Genomic DNA, 23,799 nt, shown 5'->3' with positions numbered 1-23,799 from the left:
ACCAGGCCTCCCTGTCCATCACCAACTCCTGGAGTTTACCCAAACTCATGTCAATTGAGTCGGTGATGCCATCCAACCATCTCATCCTCTGTCGTCCCCTTCTCCTCTTGCCCTCAATCTTTCCCAGGATCAGGGTCTTTTCAAATGAGTCAGCTCTTTGCATCAGGAGGCCAAAGTATTGGAGTTTCAGCTCCAACATCAGTCCTTCCAATGAACACCCAGGACTGATCTCCCTTAGGATGGACTGGTTGGATCTTCTTGTAGTCCAAGGGATTCTCAAGAGTCATCTCCAACACCACAGTTCAAAATTTTGGATAGACAACAAATAAATTATTATAAATATCTTCCAGTGAGACCACCAAGACGGGGAACCCCACTAAATTGGTAATTCTGTTCAAAAGTTAGCATTTGATACAGATCTGGCTACAAGTGGAAAGGATAGAGAACTCCCTCTATTGTGACTGGGAAGTCAGCAAGCCTGCTATGTGGTAGCAAAGTTTCTCAAAGGGTTAGTTTTGAGGCCTTACATCATGTGCCTACAGAGTGATAGAATTTTAGGAAATTTGGTAAAAATATGTCAGGAAGTTGATGTACATTGGCTACATACTGCAGCATTTGATACAGTCCTAGAGGAATAGGCATGCTTTAGTTAAAAGCAGAGAAAGAACAAAATATAGCTTACTGAGATTCTTTTTAACCATGGTCAGGAATGCATTGAGAGTCAGATAATTTTGAATGCTGCAGGGAAAAGTGAAACTCTTTGGTTCATGCTAAAGTATCTGCATGCAAAAGCACAGAGACAGTTGTGATGGTGGTTATAAAACTGTGTGCATTTGTCAAAATTCATAAAATGCTACCTTTCAATACAACTGACTTCCAAAAAAAAGGAAAAGGGAAATCCCGACAACACAAAGTGCTTACAAGGATGAGTAACAACTGGAGCTCTCAATTAAAAAAAAAAGAAAGAAAAGAGCAGCAACAAATTATACAAATACCTTGGTACAATGGCATTTAAAAAAAATTTACCCCTGTTGAAAAGAATATTTAGAGGAAATGGTAAAAAATGGAGAAGAAAATACATATCTTAAGTACTTTAGGCCAGTCGGTATCAGAAAAAAGAATACAGTGAGATAAAATTTGCAGGGAAAAGAGATTCTATAGTCCATGGATGGATTTATCTCAGGACAAAACATCTAGGTAAACAACACCTCCACTAAAATGAAAGTGGATTTCCAAGTAGGACGCTAACAAGCCCACCTCACATTTACCAATGCTGCCTTAAAACCCTGGCACAATAGAAATTATGAAAGCAGAGGACCAGTGAGGAAACATCAGCACAGAAGACAAGGGGCCCCGTGCTCACCGTGTTTCCCATAGTCTTCCAGGCCCGCAGCCTTGAGGTCCACACTGTGAATCTTGCACAAGACTCTGTTCATGGCAGTGTAGATGGCCCGCCTCTGGCTGGGCTCCAAGCCTGGCAGAGAGGCGTCTTTGTAGATGAGGCCTGGGCAGTATTCCATCAGATAGAAAGGGGTACCGACAACACTGGGAGGGACACAAACAGGGTGTTTCAGTGGCCTGTGATGTGGCAGGCTGTTAGGGCACTGCTCTGTCCTGTGTGTAAGCTCTAAGTGCTGGGTGGGAGTCCAGACCCAGAGAACTGGAAACTTCCTTTTTCCTCTGCATATAAGTGGAAGTTAGAAGTACTCCTTCCCCAAACTAAGCCACACATAAACATCCCTGTCTACACTTCCTGGCCAGCATGCCTCTCTTCTCTTTGGAATCTACTCGGAATGGGATTGTAATAATATAGGAAAGCAGCATGTTGGGTCAAGGGGTGGGGGGTCAGGTCTGGAGTCACACAGAACCAGGCTTAAGTCCCACCTCTGCCCTTCCTAGAATTGTGACCCTGAGGAACATATTAAACCTCTCTGAGCATTGTTTTTACTCAATCTATAAAGCTTCAAAGAATAGCTATAAGAATTAAGGGAGCAATATACAGGGAATGCCTGGCATATGTGTCTGGTTCCATGAGGGTTTGATAAATACCCCTTCTTGTTGTTGATGTTATTTTCATCATTATTCAGTGAAATGAATGGTATACAAAACACCCCAAAGTATTAAGGTGACACACCAAAATGTCATTAATCTTTTCGTCACTACTAGAAATCAGTTTAGTACTCTGAAAAGTTGTTTTGAAAATTCTACTGTTATAAATATTCATCCTGACTTGAAAATTTAAATTATTTTTAGTTTAAGTATAATACTGCTGCTGGAGTTATGAAAGAAAATGTCTTTATTCTTAGGAGATATATGCTGTCTGCAACTTACTTCAAAAGGTTCAATGAATAATAATTACATACATATGAAATATACTTACTTACTTATAAAACAATTATATAATTATTGATCAAAACAGTAAATTAGAAAATGTTTATATAATTATTAACTATTTTCATAAAATTATTTTATCCATATTATACACTTACATATACACACATACATATATATATATACACATATACATAGAAAGCAAATGTGGCAAAACGTCAACCAATGTTTTCATCTAGATGCAGTGTAAATGGGTGCTCACTGTACTGTTTTTTTCTTCTTTCAACTTCTGTGCATGTTTCAAATTTTTCATAATTAAAAAATCAGGAAAAAAGAGACTCAGAAAGTATATTATAATGCAATTCAAAAACAGTTTAGAAAGCCCACAATAAAAAAATTAATTAAAACAAACAACAGGAAGCTAGATGGACGTATGCTCTTTAAATGTTAGGAAAGATGCTTCCTACCAATTCTCACGAAAGCAGGCATTTATCTTTCAGGATAACTTAAACCTCTTTAGGGGAGGTTGCTATAAAATCTCTTTTCTACTCAAATTTTACTTGTCTTTAGCAAACTAGAATTTGAGTTAATATATGGACTTTTCTGTAGCTTGAATATACAGTGGAAAAAATAAATCTGAACATTACCTTGAGTCTTCACAAAGGTCAAGAACTTTGGGGACAGGGACTCCAGCATTTCCAAGGGCTTTCATTATCCTAGCAGAACAAAGATGAGAGACACTGCTGAATAAGGTGATCAGATTTTCTTGAAATTATTCTTTGATTTTAAAATGGTACATGCAAAAATCAAAATGGAATGCTAAAATTTAAAAATTTCAATTGACCCAAGAAGACAAAAAGTCAAGGAGAACAAAAGAGAAATGGAACAAAGATCTAATAGGAAAATCATAGACCTGAGTCAAATATATTGATAATTACATTAAATTTAATAGTGTAAGCATTCTAATTAAAAGACAAAAATTGTCCTACTGGATACAAAAGCGAGACTTAATATGCTTTAAATATAAAAACATAGAAAAATAAATAAAATATGAAAGGATGGAAAGGGAAGTTCCATGAAATTGGTGAATATAAGAAAGCTAATGGAGAGTCAGGCGTGTAAACCAGCTGGAGTGGTGGCGGAGGCAGCAGCAGCAGCAGCAGCGGTAGCGGCAGGACCGCCGTGGTGCTGGGAGCAGCGACTCGGAGGGAGCGTGAGGTGACACTGGCTGCGGGCACCCAATGACAGCGCAAGAGGTACTAGCTTTTACAGGTTTGCACCATGCATGAGTATAAGCTAGTCGTTCTTGGCTCGGGAGGCGTTGGAAAATCTGCTCTGACTATACAGTTTGTTCAAGGAATTTTTGTTGAAAAATATGATCCTACGATAGAAGATTCTTATAGAAAGCAAGTTGAAGTAGATGCACAGCAGTGTATGCTTGAAATCTTGGATACTGCAGGAACGGAACAATTCACAGCAATGAGGGATTTGTACATGAAAAATGGACAAGGCTTTGCGTTAGTTTATTCCATCACAGCACAGTCCACATTTAATGATTTACAAGATCTGAGAGAACAGATTCTTCGAGTTAAAGACACGCATGATGTTCCAATGATTCTGGTTGGTAATAAGTGTGACTTGGAAGATGAAAGAGTTGTAGGAAAGGAACAAGGTCAAAATCTAGCAAGACAGTGGAATAACTGTGCATTCTTAGAATCCTCTGCAAAATCAAAAATAAATGTTAATGAGATCTTTTATGACCTAGTGCGACAAATTAACAGAAAAACGCCAGTGCCTGGGAAGGCCCGCAAAAAGTCGTCATGTCAGCTGCTTTACTATACTAAATGCATTGTAGCTCTGAGCCAGGTCTGAAGAACTGTTGCCCAATTCAACAGTGCCAGCATTCCAACTTTGTTAAACCTACCAACATCTTAAATGGACTTTCTGTGGTGGTACCCTTTAAGAGGCGGATGAAAACTACTACATCAGTTTGCACATTCTAATCACTTTCCAGTATCACAGAGAGATTTTTACTTATATAATAGTCCTAGAGTATGCAGCTGGTAAAACCAGAGGCTACAATCCAGTATTACTGCTAAGAGACATTTTTCATCCACCAATGTTGTACATGTATGAAAATGGTGTACTGTATACTTTAACACACCCCATACTTTGTATTGGAGAGCACAATAATGTAAATCCTAAAAGCACCACTATTTTGGCATAATAAAAGAAAGTCCAAAGAGCTCCTATATAGACTACTCCAGATAACTTTGCTTCTTTGATACTTGTAGCTTATTATAATTTTTTTTTAAGAAATTCAAGGTCATTATCATTGTATTGTACAAATAAGTGCTTTGATTAACACAGCTATATAGTTTTTTTAATTTTTAAAAAACCTGTGGAGACAGTGATCTTGTCTTTAAAATATAATAGTCCTTTCAGTATAATGTCTTAGATTAAAGACGTTGCATTTAATATCTGTTGGGAAGGAAATGTCCAGACTTTTCAAATCTTTTATTATATGTTTCCTTTTTTGTTTACATAGGGAACAATGTTTAGAGTTGTGTGTACAGTGGGGGTCTACAACAAGAAGTGTATATTTGCAAACAATTTTTTAATGATTTAACAATTTTTGTAAATCATTTTCAGGCTTCTGCAGCTGTAGATTCTCACTGTGAACCCCCTGCTTGCTCCTGCATAAGTGTATCTGCAATACCAAATACACAGGTTTAGTATTTTTGCCTGTTAGTGATTGTTTCCCATGTGTAACGTTTTGGTTGAGATGTTAAATGGTGGAAGAGTACTGTGGATGTGAATGTGGGGAGTAATTTTAATCATGTGTAATTGGTCACAAGGCCTAAGTTGCAGTAACTATTGCTGTTTTATTTAACAACGCCTTGTTGCTTTGTATGCATTAACGTTTGGGTGTAAAGATTGTGTGTCTATCCAACAGGGAGCCACAGTATTTAAATTGACCAACCTAATGTTACAACTACTTTTGAGGTGGCCAAATGTAAACTAAAAGCCTTAATTAAAGTGGTGCAATTTTGTATAACTTAGCATCAGTAGTTCAATAAATTTGGATTGCCAAAAAAAAAAAGAAAGCTAGTGTAACTATATTAATATCAGAAGAAGAGACTTAAGACAAAGAGAACTACTAGAGATAAAGAGGGACATTTCAGAACAATACAAGAGTTAATTCACCAGGAAGATATTATAATCATAAATGTGCATGTGCCTTAAATAACAAGGTTCTACTGTGCAGCACAGGGAACTCTATTCAAAATCCTGTGACAAACCACAATGGAAAAGAATATGAAAAACAATACATATATGTATGACTGAGTCACTCTGGTATATAGCAGAAATTAAACATAACGTTAAATCAAATATGCTTCAATTAAAAAATAAATAAAAAATAAATGTGTATGTGCCTAATAACAGAGCTTTACAATACCTAAAGTAAAAATTTCATTATTAAAGCTAGAAATGGACAAACTGACAATCATAACTGAGACTGCAGAATGCCTTTATCATTAACTGACTTTATCAGACTAACTAGAAGTAGTAAGATAAGAACAACACTACCAACCAACTTGATCTGATGGACAGTTCTATAACACTTGCACAACATCCCCAGGATATACATTCTTTATGAGTGCACACAGTACAGTCACCAAGACTTATCATATAATGGTCCATAAAATAAGTCCTGATAAGTTTCCAAGTATCAAAATCTTAGTATTTCCAAGACCTTAATGGAATTAAAGGAACATTAAAAAACATTTCAAACTGTAAAAATAATAATAATAATACATGTCAAAACTTGTGGGATGCAGATCTTAGAAAGTGATTCGTAACTTTGAAAGCTCATGTTAGAAAAGAAGGAAAATGTAAATCATTTACATTTACAAAATGTAAGGTTATAGCTAAGAAGATAAAAATATATCCACAGTAAGCAGATGGAAAGGAATAAAGCTCAAAGGAAAACTAAATGAAATAGAAAATAAACAGAAAAATTAATAAAACTAAGCATTTGTACTCGTCAACACAATGATAAATCCTTAAGTAGACTGATGAAAGAGAGAGAAAATAAAAATTATCAGTCAACTGCAGGAATCATAAAGAGAGAACATTACTAGAAATCCTACATACAGTAAAAGGACAGTAAGGGAATATTTTGAACAATAAATTTAATTGTTCATATGAAATGGACATATCTAACTTTATATATATTTATAACAATTTTATATATTTTAAAATATAAATGGACAAATTCCTTGGAAATTACAACTTCCAAAGCTAAGGTAAGTTGAAATAAAAGACCCAAATAATCCAATATTTATTGAATTGAACCCATAAGCAAAAACCTTTTCCTAAAAAAACTCCAGGCCCAGATGAGTTTACTGGTAAATTTTATGAAACATGTAACGAAGTCTATGGGTTTTTCCAGGCAAGATTACTGGAGTGGGGTGCCACTGCCTTCTCCTAATGTTTCAATGTATAAGTCTTTACAAAAAATAAAAAAAACCAGTTAAGACATACATAGTTTGTATCTGTTTTTGCTACATTAAGATTTTATCATATACATTTTATTACAGGCATCCTTTTATTGACAGCAATCACAGTATAATCATTAAGACTGGGCTATGGAATCCTACTACCCCTGGGTGTGAAGCCAGGCTCCATCCCTCACATACTAGTTATATATCACTAGGCATGTTGCTCAGTTTTTTTAAGCTTCATTTTTCTATAAAACGGGGGTCATAATAGGACCATATCAGGGGGTTGCTGAGAATTATCTGAATTAATAATACATTCAAAGCATGTATTATAGTGCCTGACACATAATGAACACTCAGTAAGTATTAGCTATTATATTTTTGTTCCAACAAATAGAAATACCAAGGTTTGCAAAATCATTTCTTGATTACTGCAGCTATAGGTTATTTCCATTTTTTTATTATAAATGACACTGCAGTCAGCATATTAATGCATAAAGGTTTTCTCCCTATTTAGAACTATTTTTTAAAGAGAGATCCTCTATTGGAATTATTAGGTATAAAAATATGACTACCCTGAGGTTTTTACAAATTGTGTTATACTGTTTTCCCAGCTTTCCAAATTTGATTTGGCATTTTATAAGCAGATACATGTTTCATCTTCAAGTGCACATTTTATTCCTTTACTAAAATGGAAGTTCTGTGCATTTTGGATTTTTGGATGTCCTTCGAACAGTCCAGAATTCCTCAGAACACTGGGAAGTTGGAGAGAGTCCCCAGGCAGAAGGCATACATAGTGGTAGCTTCACATTTCAGGGTTTCTCTTCTGTAAGCACATACTATCACATGGGCACATATATAAATATAAACGCTCACAAATAGCTAGTGGACTTCTGTGGGCTTCACAAATGGACCCCGAAGCCTTCATAAATGTCAGTCATCAGTAGCCGTAATATAGAGAGTCAGACACAAGGAACCAAAAAGTCAGAGGAGACAGTCAATAATGAGAAAGAGGCCAAGAGCTAAAACCACATTTTCCTGACTACTTGCTGCAACCTTCCTTCTGGAGAACATGACAGGCTGGAAGGAAGGTGGAGGAGGAGGCAGAGAAAGTCTTCTGGGAGAGGAAGCTCCACTCTGGAGCCCAGTCATCATGCTGTCACTCACTGTCCAAGGGTTTGAAGCTAGGTTTTTCAACCTACTATGTTTTATTTTGTTTTGTTTAATATTTATTTATTTTGTCTGTGCTGGGTCTCCATTGCTGTGCACAGGCTTTCTCTAGTTGCAGAGAGTGGGTGCTACTCTTTAGGGTGGTGTGCATGTGGGCTTCTCATTGCGGGGGCTTCCCTTATGGAGCACTGGCTCTAGAGTGCTCAGGCTTCTGCAGTTGCAGCTCCTGGGCTCCAGAGAGTAGCCTCAGTAGCTGTGGCCCCAGGGTTAGTTGCTTCGAGGCACGTGGGATCTGCCCAGACCAGGGATCGAACTGGTGTCCCCTAACCAGTGTTCCCTTCTTGTCCACTGGACCACCGGGGAAGCTTCAACCTACTATGTTTAAATTTTCCTATTTGTGAAGCAAGAGATTTTACTTGGGATGGGTTATAACACATTTATTGTTTTAAACATCTTATTATGAAAAATATCAAACATATACAGAAGTAAGAAGATTCACATAAGGAATCCCAGGTTTTAACAACTATCAACTCATGGATAGTTTCAACAACTATCAACTCAACTCTTTGGGCAATAGCCCCATTTAGTAGAATCTCAAAAAGTCTTGTTTCCTACAAGTTTAGATAGAGAAAAGAGAGTGAAAGTGAAGTCACTCAGTCGTACCCGACTCTTTGCGACCCCGTGGACAGTAGCCTGTACCAAGCTCCTCCGTCCATGGGATTTTCCAGGCAAGAGTACTGGAGTGGGTTGCCATTTCCTTCTCCAGGGAATCTTCCCGACCCAGGGATCGAACCCAGGTCTCCCGCATTGTACACAGACGCTTTACTGTCTGAGGCACCAGGGAAGTCCAAACAAGATAGAGAAAACCAGTTCCTAAAATCAGGTGACATGTTCTTATCTGAAATAATTATGGAGCATCATACTTATAATTTTAAATGTCTCAAGGCACTATGACGGGGTGCTGACCTGCCAGCCAGGGGCTGGGCTGAGGAGGCTGGGGACAGCGAGCACAACTCTCACCCTGAGAATTTACCTGAACTCCCTCTCTACTGCATGCGCGGATGGAAGGAGTGTCCCAGGGGGTTTCTTCCTCAGAACCAGCTGATGGTTAGCCAGCTTGACGTAGTAGGTGGGATTTGACTGCCCATGATCAAACTGAAGGAGTTCCAATGGGCCTGTAAGTTTGAAAGGAAGGAAAACTCAAACCAGCTCTGGAGGACAGATGTGGACAGAGACTCTTTCTTTCTAATGAGTACTGCACATGGGCAAAGAGCATCCTGATCTGGAATGCACTGTAAGGAAAGCATCTCCTCCCTGGGTACCAGACATGACTGGGTCAAACCTCCAATGTCACACTATAATGTAGCAAAGGCCACTGAATTTACATCACAATTTTCACTTTGTGCAGGTGTCCAGTTTTGTCCTTCCTGCCTATTTCTGCTCCATGAAAAAAGCTTTATAGTTCTGTTTATCAACCACAAGCACAGTCATGGCAACCCATCTTGCTAACTGGAATGCTTTAAGCCAAGGACAAAAGGTGCCCTTGCGTGTCCCTCACCCCAAGCTTGGGCACATCACACCTGATACTAGCGTGACAGCTGAAAGCAGCTATGCAGAGGCCTGCTTTCAGGAGATGCAATTTCCCATTCCATCAAGCTAAACTGTGAGGCTCCCTTGCAGAAAAAGTTTATATAGGGACTCTGCACTTCTGCTCCATTATTCTTGCCTGAAAAATCCCCGTGGACAGAGGAGCCTGGTGGGCTACAGGCCATGGGGTCACACAGAGTCCAACATGACTGAGCGACTAAGCACAGCACAGCACAGCACTTCCACTGCAGGGGCTACCAGAGGGGAAACTAAGATCCCACAGCCACAAAGCCAAAACAAAACAGCAACAAAAAGAAACAGCCTAATTAACCCTGGTCTTCCCAGTGAGATGAATTTGACACATAAGATTCATTTCACTTGATCAGAAGAACAGGCAGTGGGAGTTTGCCTGAGTTGCCTGGTCTGGTCAGAAAGGCTCCCTCAACTTTGTAAAGGCTCTACAACAATCCATCAAGGGAAAAAAATCCTCACATGAAGCTGCATACAAAGAGTACTTTCAAGGATCAAACTTTATCACCAGGTAGAAATTTCTTCAAAGGATCACGAAACTATAATAATTTTTTTTTTTTTTAAAAGGTATTGAAGCACCTGTTTTTCTGAGGGTGGAATATGAAAAAGAAGAGAGGGACCTTTGAAAGATGAAGACAAATTGTCTCATTTTAAACTCATGAGACTTTTTAAGTCATCTTCACAAAACAGGCTGTCATCTCAAAAATATGAGAAAGACCCAAACACCCTAGGCACATACTGCAAGTTCTTCTCCCCTGGGTCAGCTGTTTGCAGGTGACTGCTGCCACGCCATGGTCTCACGTGGGACAAGAGCCAAGTACACTCTGGGGACCCACAGAAAAGGAGGTCAGTGCTTCTTCCCAAGCAAAACAGAGCAGCAGCTGGGTCTGCAGGGCCACCTGGCTATTTTCCTCACCACACGGCATCTTTATCTCCAGCCTATTCCACTAGAAGAGAAAGTGAGAGCCAGACTGAAAGCCTAGCCTCTACCGAAATGCAGAAACTTAACTACCTGTGGGTTGGATCCCCAGTAAGTCTTTGAGGTACTTCTCCAAAGCGTCTTTGGGAATTTCCATTGTCTTTCTCACAGGGCGAGTGTTTGGAACAGCCATTCTCAATGGAAATCCCAAAAGAGTTTCCAATTCCTTTACTGCAGTCTCTGGGTCATCGACCTGGTTTCAAAGAGAATATTGAGCATGGATCCCCAGACAACCCTGACCTCTCCTCCTACCCTGTTCTCTAAGAGGGTACATTTTTAGAGGGAAATATAAACAAAAGCCAGTTCTCTAAGCAAGGACTTTGGAGCCAGCATAATCAGCTCATGAAAAAGCCTCAGAATGACTTTCCTACCCCATTTAATTCCTAACCACATTAAACTCTTTTATCTGCTGGAGAGAGTGCCAGTTAAAAGTTCATTAATACTCCCTTGTACCAGGAGAGCAAAATATTGTACTAGAGTATCCATTCTGCCCCTATAGGCCCATCAGCTAATAATGAAAACCTAAACGTAGAAAGCTGAACAGAGACCACCACCCCCTCCCTCAATACACACACATGGCTTCTCCTGTTTCAAAGCACTGAGGTGGTCCAAGTGGCTGGTAGTTGAACAGCCAGCAGGACTGCCACCCAAAATGTCTTAAGCCTGCCATTCACCTCCCTGTGTAACTCTTTTCTCAAAATGCCTTCTTACTTCCTACTGAAAATACAAGCTGCTAGTCAACTAGACCTCATACTTAAAAAAAAAAAAAAAAAAAAGACTGTGGCAGCAAGGGCAAAAACCACCAGAGGCAACTCCAACTCTGAGTGTAAGAGGACTGCACAGAAATACTTACACTAGTGCCTGAAGCACAAAGGGGTTCAAAAAACAGTGACCATTACCTTAATGGTGTGAATGCCAAGGCCGGCAGCTGCTTTTAGATTTGGTCCAAGATCATCAAGAAAGATGGACTCAGAAGGCTGCCGGCCAAGCCGCTCCAAGCACAGCTTATACATCCTGGGATCTGGCTTGCAGACACCTTCCAGGCAGGATTCCACGACCTGAGGGAAAGGCAGGAAGGAGAGATGAACATCCCTAAAAGTGGTGTTCCCATGTTATACCCTGGTATGTTTTTTTGAAAAGAAGACCAGTGGGACAGTGGAGATTTGTCATAACAAGTAACTTAAGAATGTCATAATATAAAATGATGTTGCTTTTTTAAGTGGAGTGATTTGGATACACTCATCAGGAAATTGGATACACTGATAGCCATCTTACCCATCATAACAGTAGCTGGGAAACTTAGTGAAACTGGAAGGTATTCCAAAATGACACAGCATTCTGCTCATGTTAGGTATTGTGGCTGCATGGAACAGAAGAAAAGCTGCACATATCAGTTTTAGGGTAAGTATTTCACCATGTTTTCAGAAAGAAAGGCAGTATTTACTGTTGTGAAAGAAACATGACTTTAATATCCATATTTCAGAAGTGAAAAAACAAAGAGCTATATTCAACCTAGACAGGAGGACTGACACCAGAGATACAGTCAGTGGCAAAGACAGGTTTCATGCAAAAAGCCTCCTCTATCCTGAGAGCCTTGACTCAAACTCTATCTAGTCCAGAACTGGTGGGGCGCATCTGAAGGTTCAGGAGAACCCTGAAAAGCTGTCTCAATGTCAGGCTACCTCTGATCCAGCAACCCCCGGAAGTCCTCTGACACTGACCCCAGGGCTTAATCTCCTGTGAGTAGGTCTAAAACAGCCATAGAGGCCTGTAACCAATACTCTCTGGGTCTGTCCTAAGAATAGAACTAAATCCCTCACTCACTCCTGAATTGACCCTTGCTCTCCAAGATCAAGGACAAATCTGAGGGCCCCTCCGTCTCCTCCAAATTCCCACTGTTCAAGGCTGGAGGAGAACTGCCCTTTCAGGTAAATAAATGTTGAGTAACTTACTCTTACTTATTCTTCCTGGTCTCCTAAGGACCTGAATGAGCTAAAATACAACAGAGAAATTCCTTCTGAAGAAAACATCAACAGTGGGCGGTGGAGAACCCAGGTGTTTCAGACACCAATGAAGGCATGACGTGACAGGAAAGCAGCACACCTGGACAGCCGGGACAAGAGGTGAGAGGGGAGCAAAGCCTGGGGATCTGGGCCACGTCTGGCAAGCAGACACCTCCTCTCAGGTGATTGTATCTGGAGAAGGGAAAACATTCTTGAGATTTAAACTGGTAAGACCCCTGGCCTTTTCCTTATGTTCTGTTTTGCAAGATAAAAAACTTCTGGGGTTCTGTTTCCCGAGAATGTGAATACACCTAATATTCTTCTGCTATATAGTTAAAAACTGCTAGAATGGTAAATCTTAGATCACATGTTCTTTGGCAATAAAATATAATGGAAACATTTTTACTTAAATTAGAGGACCAAAATTTAAAAGCCACATTCACCTCAGTAGAAACAGAATCCTATAATATTATTGAAAAGTTTAGGAACAGCCTCCAAAGATGATGGGGATCATAGGATTGGTTATATTAGCTTTGCATGCAAGCTAAGTTACTTCAGTCATGTCCAACTCTTTGTGACCCCATGGACTGTAGCCTGCCAGGCTCCTCTGTCCATGGGATTCTCCAGGCAAGAATACTGGAGTAGATTGCCATGCCCTCCTCCAGGGGATCTGCCTGACCCAGGGATTGAACGCACATCTCTTATCTCTCCTGCATTGGCAGGTGGGTTCTTTACCACTAGCACCACTTGGGAAGCCCAGCTTTACTTCTATCAAAATAAATATTTTTCCTCATAGCTTTAGAGGATAAAAACATACACTCTTGATCTTGAGGAAATAGATTTTCAACACTCCAGGTCACCTGCAGACCTGAAATATGAAAATGCATCAGAAAAAGCTGCCTGAAAGCACCTACCAGAGAGTCTGTGAAGTCTGCATAAATGAATCCATCATGTTAAAGAAGCTCACAAGTCCTTAAACACTTGAAGGACCCGGTGTGAGCCTGGCCAACTTAGTTTGTCCAGATCAAGATAATAATCCCCATTGCCGCACTGGAGGGAAGGAATCTCTGAAAATAATCTGCCAGGCACTCTGTAAAGTGCTTTGTATGTATTATAGTCTGGAATCCACACAGCCACCCTAAAGAAAGAAAATTGCTGCTCCTGAACCACAGGTGAGGAAACTGCGGTTCAGGGAATCAGAGCTACTGCCCACAGCAAGCTGCAGACAGGATCCAAATATGGCTGAGGTCCCTGAGCCCCCAAAGGGGAGGATGCTTGGAGAAAGGCTGTGCTGTGGACAAGCCAGGAAACCAAGAGTCAAAGTGGGTAAGGAGCCAGGCAAGGGTACAGAGGGAAGAGAACTCTTATCTTGACAGGCTTTGTATAAGGATGAATGAGGAGGTGGGAGGTGAAGAGAGCATTAGGCTGGGTGGTTAATTTCCCATATTTGAACTCTGAATTTCCGCTTGTCTGTTTCACCAATTTTGGGGTTTTTTTTGGCTATGCTGCATGGAATGCAGGGTATTAGTTCACTGAATAGGGATCGAATCCGCCCCCTGCAGTGGAAGCAGAGTAGGGGACTGCCAGAGAAGTCCCCTGATTAGATTTTATGTTCTAAAATATCACTATCCAATAGACATTTCTACAATGATAGAAATGCTATATTGCCCTGTCTGACACAGTAGCCACTAGCCACATGTGGCAGCTGACCACCTAATATGTGGTGAATGCATATTCCTGAGGGCAGGACTTGTGTCAGTCGCATTGAACACAGTACCCTTCATGCCTAGCCAGTGCCCGGTACATACCCACTGCTGTGAAAGAATGTGTTTTCTGACTGAAGTTTAAGTTAGTCATCTATCAATAATTTCTATCTGTCCCAGGATAATGATAATATACTTCCTTTGAGGAAAATGGGGAGTCTTTCACAGAAGTAACATCCTGGCACAGAAGACCATCTCCTGACTCAGAATCTTCTCAGGTACTTTGATAGTCTAGCCCTTCACACACCGTCCCATACGGCAGCCCCTAGTCATATGTGATGACATACATTTCAGTTGAAATAGAATTTAGTTGCTCAGTGCCACTAGTCACATTTCAAGTGTTTAACAGCCATGTGTGTGACTGGTAGCAACTATATTAGACACTTCCTTTCCTGCAGTAAGTTTGTTTGCTCAGCAATGGTCTAAGGATTAATGCCATAGAAATAGAGGGCAATGGGGTTGGTCTTTGAAAAGGTCAAAGGGCCTATTAAAAGGTGAGAGCTGATCAAAGTACATATGTTATCTGATGCTGTTGTTGTTGTTGTGTGAGTTCAGTTGTGTGGAACACTTTTCAACCCCGTAAGCTGTAGGCTGTCAGGCTTTCTGTCCATGAAATTTTCCAGGAAAGAATACTGCAATGGGTTGCCATTTCCTACTCCAGGGGCTCTTCCCGACCCAGGGATGGAACCTGCAGCCCTTGTGTCTCCTGCACTGGCAGGCAGATTCTTTACTAACTGTGCCACCTGGGAATCCCTGATATTTGATGACTAAGGTTCAAGTTCAGATAAAAGGGAGTCTCTGAAGCTGAGGGTTCACCCAGTTATCAAAGCCCATAAATAAGCTTGCTCACAGCTCAGTGATACTTTGCAAGTCCTCTTTCCCACCTATCATGTCTAATCCTAACTCAGTCAACTGTGTGAATAAACAAACCCATCCATTCAAGACCTTATGAGAGGCAGCGTTAATGCTACATCCTAAAATAAGGACAGAGACTTGATTCAGATTGTTCTGGATCCCTGTCAGCTTACCACATCAAACTGTTTCCGGTCCAAGGGCAAAAAGCTCTTCCCATTGGGAAGATAAAAATTATTGCTCAAGACTGCAGTCTGAAGGCCTTTAGCCCGAATCTGAGTTATGGCCTCAGTCATCACTGGGAACTGCTTCGCCACTCGCTCACTGGTCAGCAGAGAGAAAAAGGAGTCCACGGGCACGGAGGTCTTTGACTAAGATTGGAGGTAGGGAGAGAAGACAACCAGCCATCATTAAGAGTAAGAACAGCTTATCACCAACACAGAAAAACACATATTCCAGGCTTCCTGTCACTACCCCAGGCCTCTGGCTTGCTGCCAAAAGGAATTTTCTCTTTCAGCCCTGGTGCAGAACTTTGCATATAAGGTTGTAAAAAGTTGCTTAGAATTAGAATTATAATGGTTAGGGAATGGGGAAATTTATATCAATATTCCAGTTAAATGAATTCTTTATTTCACTCATTCATTGTCAATTTAAAAAAGATTCTGAAGACTCTAAGAGGATACATGAAACCCTAAAAGTGAATTAAGCAGATGTAGTTTAATTTTTAATGACCCAGAGATTTGATGATTCTGCATTGTCTCAGCTTCAGCATGACAAACTGAATGTCAGTTTCTGATCAATTTTTGTAATTTTAAATTCAGTCTCTGTGGGTTTTAAAACCTCTTACTTTATCATGTTTCAAAATTTGCAATGGCAAGCCTGCTATTTTATACACACATACTCATTTTACAACAGCTTTATTGAAAGACATTCAAATATCACAGAAGTGGCCCATTTAAACTGTAAAATTCAGTGCTTTTTAATATATTCACAAAGGTGTAAAATTCTTAAGACAATCAGTTTTAGAACATTTATGTCACACAAAAAAGAAACATCATACCTAATAGCAGTCACTACCCATTCCTCTGCCTCCCTGCCCCTGATTCCCCAATACTCCCAGTCCGAGAAAATAACAACTCTATTTTCTACTTCTGTAGATTTATCTGTTCTGGGTATTTCATGTAAGTGGAATCATACAATATATAGTCTTTGGGGCTGGCTTTCTATGACTTAGCAGAATGTTTTATATATATATATATATAAATATTTATTCATTTACTTAAAATTGTGGTAAGACCACATAACATCATAGTCACTGTTTTAACCACTTTGGATAACAATAAGTACATTCATTGTTATCTAACCAAAACCACCATCCATCCACAGAACTTCACTATATTTTAAATTATATTTTGGCAATTATATTGTGAAGGTATGGGAGTTAATATAAATAAAGAGCTTAGAACAATGCATAGTTCAGAGAAAGGCTCAATGTTATCACTGCGTTAAACAAGCTTTCTGATCAAAGCCATTATGCAACAATTCCAGCTTCACATAAACAATAGCTAATATACATAATATTTTTATTTTTCATTCGTGCAGTTAAAATTGAGTACCTGGGGATGGAAGAAATAACTTAAAATCTTATAATGGGTTATTAGGTTTTCCCTTCTTCAATTTTAGTTTAACCAATTTAATGGATGAGTGTTGCAACCACTATTCTAGATGAAAGAATACTGAAATTCAAGTGTGTTTATCACTTACAATTTCAGAGCAAAGTCTCCCAAATTCTTGTAAGAAATCTTCTGTTGTTATCTCTGCTCTCATAAATTTCATCCAGGGCCCATTTTCGCCACCTGAGATCAAGGCCTTCACTATAGTTCCAGAAGGGATATGATTCTGTACCTCCCACTCTACCAAAAGTGAAACACATGGTAAGTGAAACAATATATGGACAAACAGCTGAAGTTTGGGGAACAGGGTAATTACCATACAGGTTCTGTGGCATCACTGTGGTGCCAGGTGGGATCTATTGGGAATTCAGAGAAATTCAGGAAATGGAAAATCTCAGCCTTAGAGCTCCCAGGGAACAGCAGTAATAATTTGTGTGACTGAGGGGACACTGCTGCCAAGCATCAGTCCATGCCACCAGCTTGAGATGATGCTGGACACTACATTATGAATTTTCTTTCCTGGTCTCTTATTAGCTGGCTCACATGTATTAGGTCAGGTTTCCCTGGTAGTTCAGAGATAAAGAATCCACCTACCAATGCAGGAGATGCATTTCATCCTCGGGTTGGCAAGATTCCCTGGAGAAGGGAATGGCAACCCACTCTAGTATTCTTGCCTGGGAAAATTCCATGGACAGAGGAACCTGGCCAGCTACAGTTCATGGGCTCTCAAACGAGTCGAACATGACTTAGCAACTAACCAACCACAGCAACAATATATTAGGTCACTCACATGGTCCTGGCACGTGGTATGGAAGTACATGAAGGAATAAATCAAATTCTGACAACGCTCCAAAACAAACCCTTCATTTTGTAAACTGAAGTAATCCTTCAGGGCAGTGTAGCTGGTACACTGAAACATTCAAATGGAGGTTGATGTCTTTGAAAAATAACAAAATTCTGTCCGTAAAGAGCCAAAGCAGTGGATGGATTACTATTGTGTACATGGGGAATGCTGGGATAGTGGATACTTTTTCCTGTACAAGAGGGTTTTCTCTTTCTATAATATACCTGCTCATGGGGCAAAAACATATAGCATCCATAATTATATCTAAGATATAACATACTTAACACAAAGTTTTTGTTTAATGTAGTGGCTGTGCACTGAAAATATTTCAGACAACACAGAAAGGTATAATAAAAAAGAAAGCTGAATGACAAAGCAATCCCATTCTTCAGAAATCACCAACAGGACCAACTCAGTATGTCTTCTGAGAATAGCAGGTCTTTTAAAACTCAATCCAAATAATACCTCTTTAATTTTAGAACTAAAGTTAGAGCAATTTTTAGGATCTTAAGAGTTGGTAAGCATGCAAGAAAAGGGTCTCTCTCCTACACTGCTGATGGGGGTGTAAATAAGCACAACCTCTATGGAGTGCAACATGTTAAATGCACATTTACAATTGATGTAGCAATTCTGCTTCCAGGAATTTCTCCCAAAGATATATTTATAAATGTAAGCAAAGATTAGGTATACCACTGTTGGGCAACCACATACTTGTTGACTATTGCTATGGCTGCTGTTGGCTCCAATAGTAGAGCTGAATAGTACCCCTGACAGAAACAGTTTGCTAATTCCTGAACTAGACCTATGCCTCCTGTTGTTGGTTAGTCACTAAGTGGTGTCCGACTCTTTGCAACCCAATGGACTGTAGCCTGCCAGGCTCCTCTGTCCGTGGGATTCTCCAGACAAGAATACTGGAGTGGGTTGCCATTTCCTTCTCCAGAGGATCTTCCCAACCCAGAGATTGAACCTGAGTCTCCTGCATTGGCAGGCGGATTCTTTACCACTGAGCTACCTGGGAAGCCCATGCCTACTGATATAGAAAATTTGGCAAGATATTTTACTAGGTCAGAAAAAAAGAAAGGTACATCTAACAGTTTGTATGAAAAGTGAGAGTATTAGCCGCTCAGCTGTGTCCAACTCTGTGATCCCATGGACTGTAGCACTCCCAGGGACTGAACCCAAGTCTCCTACATTGCAGGCAGATTCTTTACAGTCTGAGTCACCAGGGAAGCCCAAACAGTTTGTATAGCATGACCCAATCAGTGTAGACACAGTATACACACACACACACACACACACACGTTCCTGTGTATATATTGGGAATTTTTGGAAGGATAAACAAATTTTTCACAATGATAACCAATGAAGGCTAGAACTGCGGGGAAGGGGTGGAGGTGACAATAAGAAATTGGCCTTTGTATTTTTTTAAATCCAAAGTATTAAATATACTTTTAGCACCAACTATTTAATAAATATGGTTGGCATAAGTGAGTTTCTGAATAGAAAAAAATTAATTAAATCTCTATTTCTCACAATTACAAAAGTGAATTCTCAAAAGACTAAATACCCAAATCAGGAAAGAAAAGAAAAAAAAAAACCTCTAAAAGTTACAAAACAATGTACAACATCTTTATGAATGTCAAGGAAAGAAAGACTTCCTTAGCCTAGACACTTTACACTCAAGCCATAAAGAAAAACAGATGATTTTGATGACAAGAAAAATGAAAATCCTGGTATTACAAAAACATTATAAGATAAAAACACAAGTCAATAACAACCACAAGCCTTACTAAGTGCTCAAAAGATTCTGGGCACTGCTGAATAACATAAAAGTATGAGCAGGATTTGAAAAGGGAGAGCAGGAAGGAAGGGTAGCTTCAAGCAGAGGGAACAGAACCTGCAAAGGCAAAGGAGTATAAACACATTTGGCAATTTTAAAGAGCATCAAGTAGTTGAAGGTAGCTGAAATGTGGGCATACATGGCAAATAGTGTGAAAAAAGGACATGAGAGCTGTTTGTGAGAGGCCCTGGAACCAGGTAAAGCTTCCAGTCTTGAAGGGAAAAAAATTGCAGGCAGTCAAGGATTTGAAGCAGGAGAGGGAAGGGAGAAGATGTGATGTGTGTTTTAGAAGGGCAGTTCTAGGGGCTGTGTGGAAGGGGTGTAAAACCCAGAGGCCAGAGGTAGAATTAGCAGTTAGGAGGCTGCTGTGATCAAGCAGGTGGGAGAATTTAGGGATATAACATGTGTAGAGGCAGTAGCAGTGGAAAGGAGAGAATAGCTTCTCAAGGTATTCTGCAAAGAGTTGAGAAAATTCCTGCCAAGTGATCTTTATGTTCGCTGTAAAAGCAGAGATTCAGCTATCTGCCAAGGTTTGGTCTGGAGAAATATGATGGCTCCGAGGGGAGTTTGGAACAACCCTGTAGTAAGTTCAAGAGGAATATCAGTGGAGGAATAGAGAGCCTGAGGGCTCACTTGCAGCTGAGCTAAAAGACAAAACAAAACAAAAAATAGCCCAGCGAGTTAGCAAAGCTCGGTAATTTTTCAACCAGGGGCACAGAAAACCTGACCTTGGGTTGACTTAGCATACAAAACTGCCCAATCAGCAACCACAATCTGTCAAAAGAACAGAGACCTCTGTTTGGTCCTTCCTGTTGGCTAGAATCGGAGAAGGCAATGGCACCCCACTCCAGTACTTCTGCCTGGAAAATCCCATGGATGGAGGAGCCTGGAAGGCTGCAGTCCATGGGGTCGCTGAGGGTCAGACACGACTGAGCAACTTCACTTTCACTTTTCACTTTCATGCATTGGAGAAGGAAATGGCAACCCGCTCCGGTGTTCTTGCCTGGAGAATCCCAGGGACAGGGGAGCATGGTGGGCTGCCGTCTATGGGGTCACACAGAGTCGGACACGACTGAAGTGACTTAGCAGCAGCAGCAGCAGCAGCAGTTGGCTAGAATGCACATGTGATGGCAGAAAGTGAAGCAGCCAAACCTGATCCACGAGGTGAGAGTGGAAATGGGGTGTGCTCACAGCAGAGCAACACAAGGAAAACAGCCCAGGGCCCTGATACCACAGAGCAACACACTAGCCCAAGACACACACCTGGACTTTCACGTAAAAAACACATTTAACTTCAATCTTGTTTCAGTCAATGTTTTGTTAGGTTTTCTAACACTTCAAGCCAAACAAATCAAATTAAGTCAGTTCAACTGAGTGCACAAAAAGGTAATACCAAAAGGGGCTGAAAAAGGAAGGATCAGAACCTAGAGGTTTGTCTTGTAACAAAAGCAGGTGTAGAGGGAGGTTGATGGAAGAGGAAAGGTTGTGATCACAGCGGGGAGGGCGGCAGATTTCAGCATTCACAAGTAGTTCTCTGGGAAAGGTAGTTAAATTCTACCTATAACATTGACAATAACAATGGCAGCTTGTCATTTATTGAGAATTTCAGATGAGCCAAGCACTCATTCTGCTAATCAAGTGCTTTCCATGAATGATCTCACTTAACCATCTCCTAGCACCAAAGACGTACAGACCATTAGCCCTAATTTAATGATGAGGAAACTAAGACTCAGAGAAGTGAAACCACTTGCCCAAGATCCTCAGCAGCACTACTGTTGCTTGGAATTTGATTCAAGAGCAAGAATAGCACCCACTGAGGCACACTGTCATCTCCCCTCACCACCTCCTTTCCCCCACCCCCACACACCCCAGTCTCTAAAGGTGAAGGAGAATGAAGAGCTCACCTGCAGCCACTCTCCCTGGAGAAGGAAGCAGAACTCCGCCCATGTCAAAAATCACTGCTCTGTAGGGGCCGCCTCCAGAATGTGTCCATCTCCAGGCTCCCGGGTGCCTGCCCTGGACGTGTTTCAGGAAGGCCGCCCTCCAAGCCCGCTGGAGCTGGGAGGACTGCAGAAGCTGCCTTAGGCACATGTTGGGGCCAAGGCTGTGAAGCAGAAACAGGACATGATTAGCCTTCACTGCCTCCAAGTGGACCTCCATCCTGGCACTCAGGGTGCCACCAGCACGTCTACTCTGACTTCCAACCAGCATTTCAGACACAACCAGAGCTGAACTCACTGTCTCTGCCCTCCATGACAACTCCTCAGTCTTCCAGCAAGACATCTCCATTCTGGTGCTTGGTGTGACTGGTCATTCCTCCCAAAGCTCTCCATCTACTCTCTTCGCATGATCTCACCCACAGACCTTTGCAGCAGCCTCCTAAGTGGTCCCCTTGCCTCCTCATTCAAAATTTCAAATTTGATCATGTCCTACCCCCATTTAAAATCTCCAGTGACTCTCCACTGTCCTCAAGATAAACTCCCAGCTCCTTAAGCCGCCTGAAAAGGCCCTCTGAGAACTTCTTCTTTGCTCTGGGCAGCAGCTCTCCTTTGTACTTCACCTTAGCCTGGGTGATCTCGACACTCACATCCACAGCAGCTTCACTGAACACGTGATGCCCTCCTCCTGTGGCCAGGCCTTAGCATATGCTGTTGCCCTGGACTGAATGCTCCCTTCCATCCATTACCTGGATAACTGCCCATTGTCCCTCAGGTTGTAGTTTGCCTGTCACTTCCTTTGAAACCTCTTCTGGCTACCAGAAGAGACAGATGAGCAGTCTCTCCTGTACTCTCTCAGGGTGCCCTGTACTTACCTCCTCCTAGCACTCGCGATGCCACCACACTATCATCCCTCCTACAGAGCAGGGCAATGACCTCCTGATCTTCACTGCCTCTTTTCTAAACTTACTTTCAACCAGTTCGGGGAAAAAAAATAACACACACACAACAGGTACCTGTATATATAGATACATAAACATTTTCACATGAATAGACATAAATGTGGCAAAATGTTAATAATTAGTGAAAGGCACATGATGAGAGGTATATGAGAGATCATTGTACTATTATTTCAATTTTTTTATAGATCTTAAATAAAAACCTGGGAAAACAACAACAAAAAATTCTACTCGCAGCCAGTTCCACTTGAAAATGTTTAAGTTTCTCATGTGATGTCTATGGTTAAAAAACTAAGAAGCCATTTAGAGCAAATCATTGAGGACACTGTCCTCGTCATCAAAGTGAAAGTCGCTCAGTCGTGTCTGACACTTTGCAACCCGATGGACTAAACAGTCCAAGGAATTCTCCAGGCCAGAATACTGGAGTGGGTAGCAGTTTCTCCTCCTCATACTCCTGGTAATGGATAAGTCGGCAACTCTCCCATCACTGGCTTCCTTCTTCCTTCCAACTAAAGATGACGCTTCAGTTCTAGCCACGTACTCATTGCGGCTCATTTCATCATCACAGCTGTACAAAGATACAAAGTCAAGTTTACACAAAACTTAAACTCAAGGTCACGAAACTGGTAATCAGGGTCTATTCCATAATCACCAACGTATCTCTACCGCCGCAACAGAGCCTGGGCTCTCAGTAAATATTTGTTAAGAGATTAGTCCGGGAGGGGGACCCAGATGGATCTCCAGTTCAGGGCACTTAACCAGCCCACCGTCCTACCTTAACAGAATCAGAAACACTGCAACTAGTGCCAACTCCCCAGGCGGATTCAGCTCTCTGAGCCTCAGCGCACTTATCTGTAAAGCGTGGCTGACACAAAGCAACTCTGCCTACAGCTGGAGCGAGATCAAACACGACAAAAAGAGACCAGAGCTCGGGTCTCTGCAGGAAGCGGGTTCCTCGGACAATCGGAGACCTAGCGGAGCCAGAGACTCCTCGCCGTCAGATAAGGCGGGCTGAGGGCACGTCCCCTCAGGCCTGAGAGCAAAACCCACCGCTCCTCCTCAATAGTGTCCAAGTGCCCACGAACCCTGTGACGTGCCTCCTCCAAGTCCTCTTGGAGATCCTGAGCAGTGGGCGCGGGTTCACCTCCAAGCAAACACGGCAGTCACGTGGGCGCACCCAATCAGCGAGCCCGCTGATCCGCGCTTGCGTAACCTCAAGGGTCAGCGACGGCAGCCGGCAGGCGGCAGTGAAGATTTTGGCTGGAAGCGTTGCACGTAGAGCCGGTGGCGCTGAGGTGGCGGCGGCGGCGGCGCTACCTGCTCCGG

At 41.4% G+C, this 23,799-nt stretch overlaps 1 protein-coding gene and 1 pseudogene across 11 annotated transcripts in view; one reads left to right on the top strand and one right to left on the bottom strand.

The window, feature by feature from the left end:
• The window catches only part of LOC104989650 (acyl-CoA dehydrogenase family member 10), a 48,537-nt gene extending 24,872 nt beyond the window's left edge, over positions 1-23,665 (bottom strand). The window contains exons 1-10 of one of the 11 annotated variants that reach the window (XM_010841386.1): positions 23,249-23,659; positions 21,816-23,041; positions 21,482-21,681; positions 16,985-17,133; positions 15,397-15,591; positions 11,502-11,660; positions 10,636-10,795; positions 9,040-9,181; positions 2,979-3,047; positions 1,364-1,545 (exon numbers count right to left, since the gene is read on the bottom strand). In XM_010841386.1, coding sequence (XP_010839688.1) covers positions 1,364-1,545; positions 2,979-3,047; positions 9,040-9,181; positions 10,636-10,795; positions 11,502-11,660; positions 15,397-15,591; positions 16,985-17,133; positions 21,482-21,681; positions 21,816-21,910 — 1,351 coding nt within the window. In that variant the 5' untranslated portion in view covers positions 21,911-23,041; positions 23,249-23,659. Of the gene's footprint in view, positions 1-1,363; positions 1,546-2,978; positions 3,048-9,039; positions 9,182-10,635; positions 10,796-11,501; positions 11,661-11,877; positions 13,203-15,396; positions 15,592-16,984; positions 17,134-21,481; positions 21,682-21,815; positions 23,042-23,248 lie in introns of those variants that run through there. The other 10 variants (XM_010841393.1, XM_010841390.1, XM_010841389.1 and 7 more) reach the window with 10 other exon arrangements.
• On the top strand, positions 3,429-5,615 carry LOC104989649 (annotated as a pseudogene).
• Positions 23,666-23,799: the final 134 nt, after the last annotated feature.

This window comes from Bison bison, unplaced genomic scaffold (genome assembly GCF_000754665.1).
Source record: "Bison bison bison isolate TAMUID 2011002044 unplaced genomic scaffold, Bison_UMD1.0 scf7180017864160, whole genome shotgun sequence".
Classification (NCBI taxonomy): Eukaryota; Metazoa; Chordata; class Mammalia; order Artiodactyla; family Bovidae; genus Bison; species Bison bison.
The sequence above is the reverse complement of the archived record's forward strand: the minus strand, read 5'-3'. Positions and strand labels throughout refer to the sequence as shown.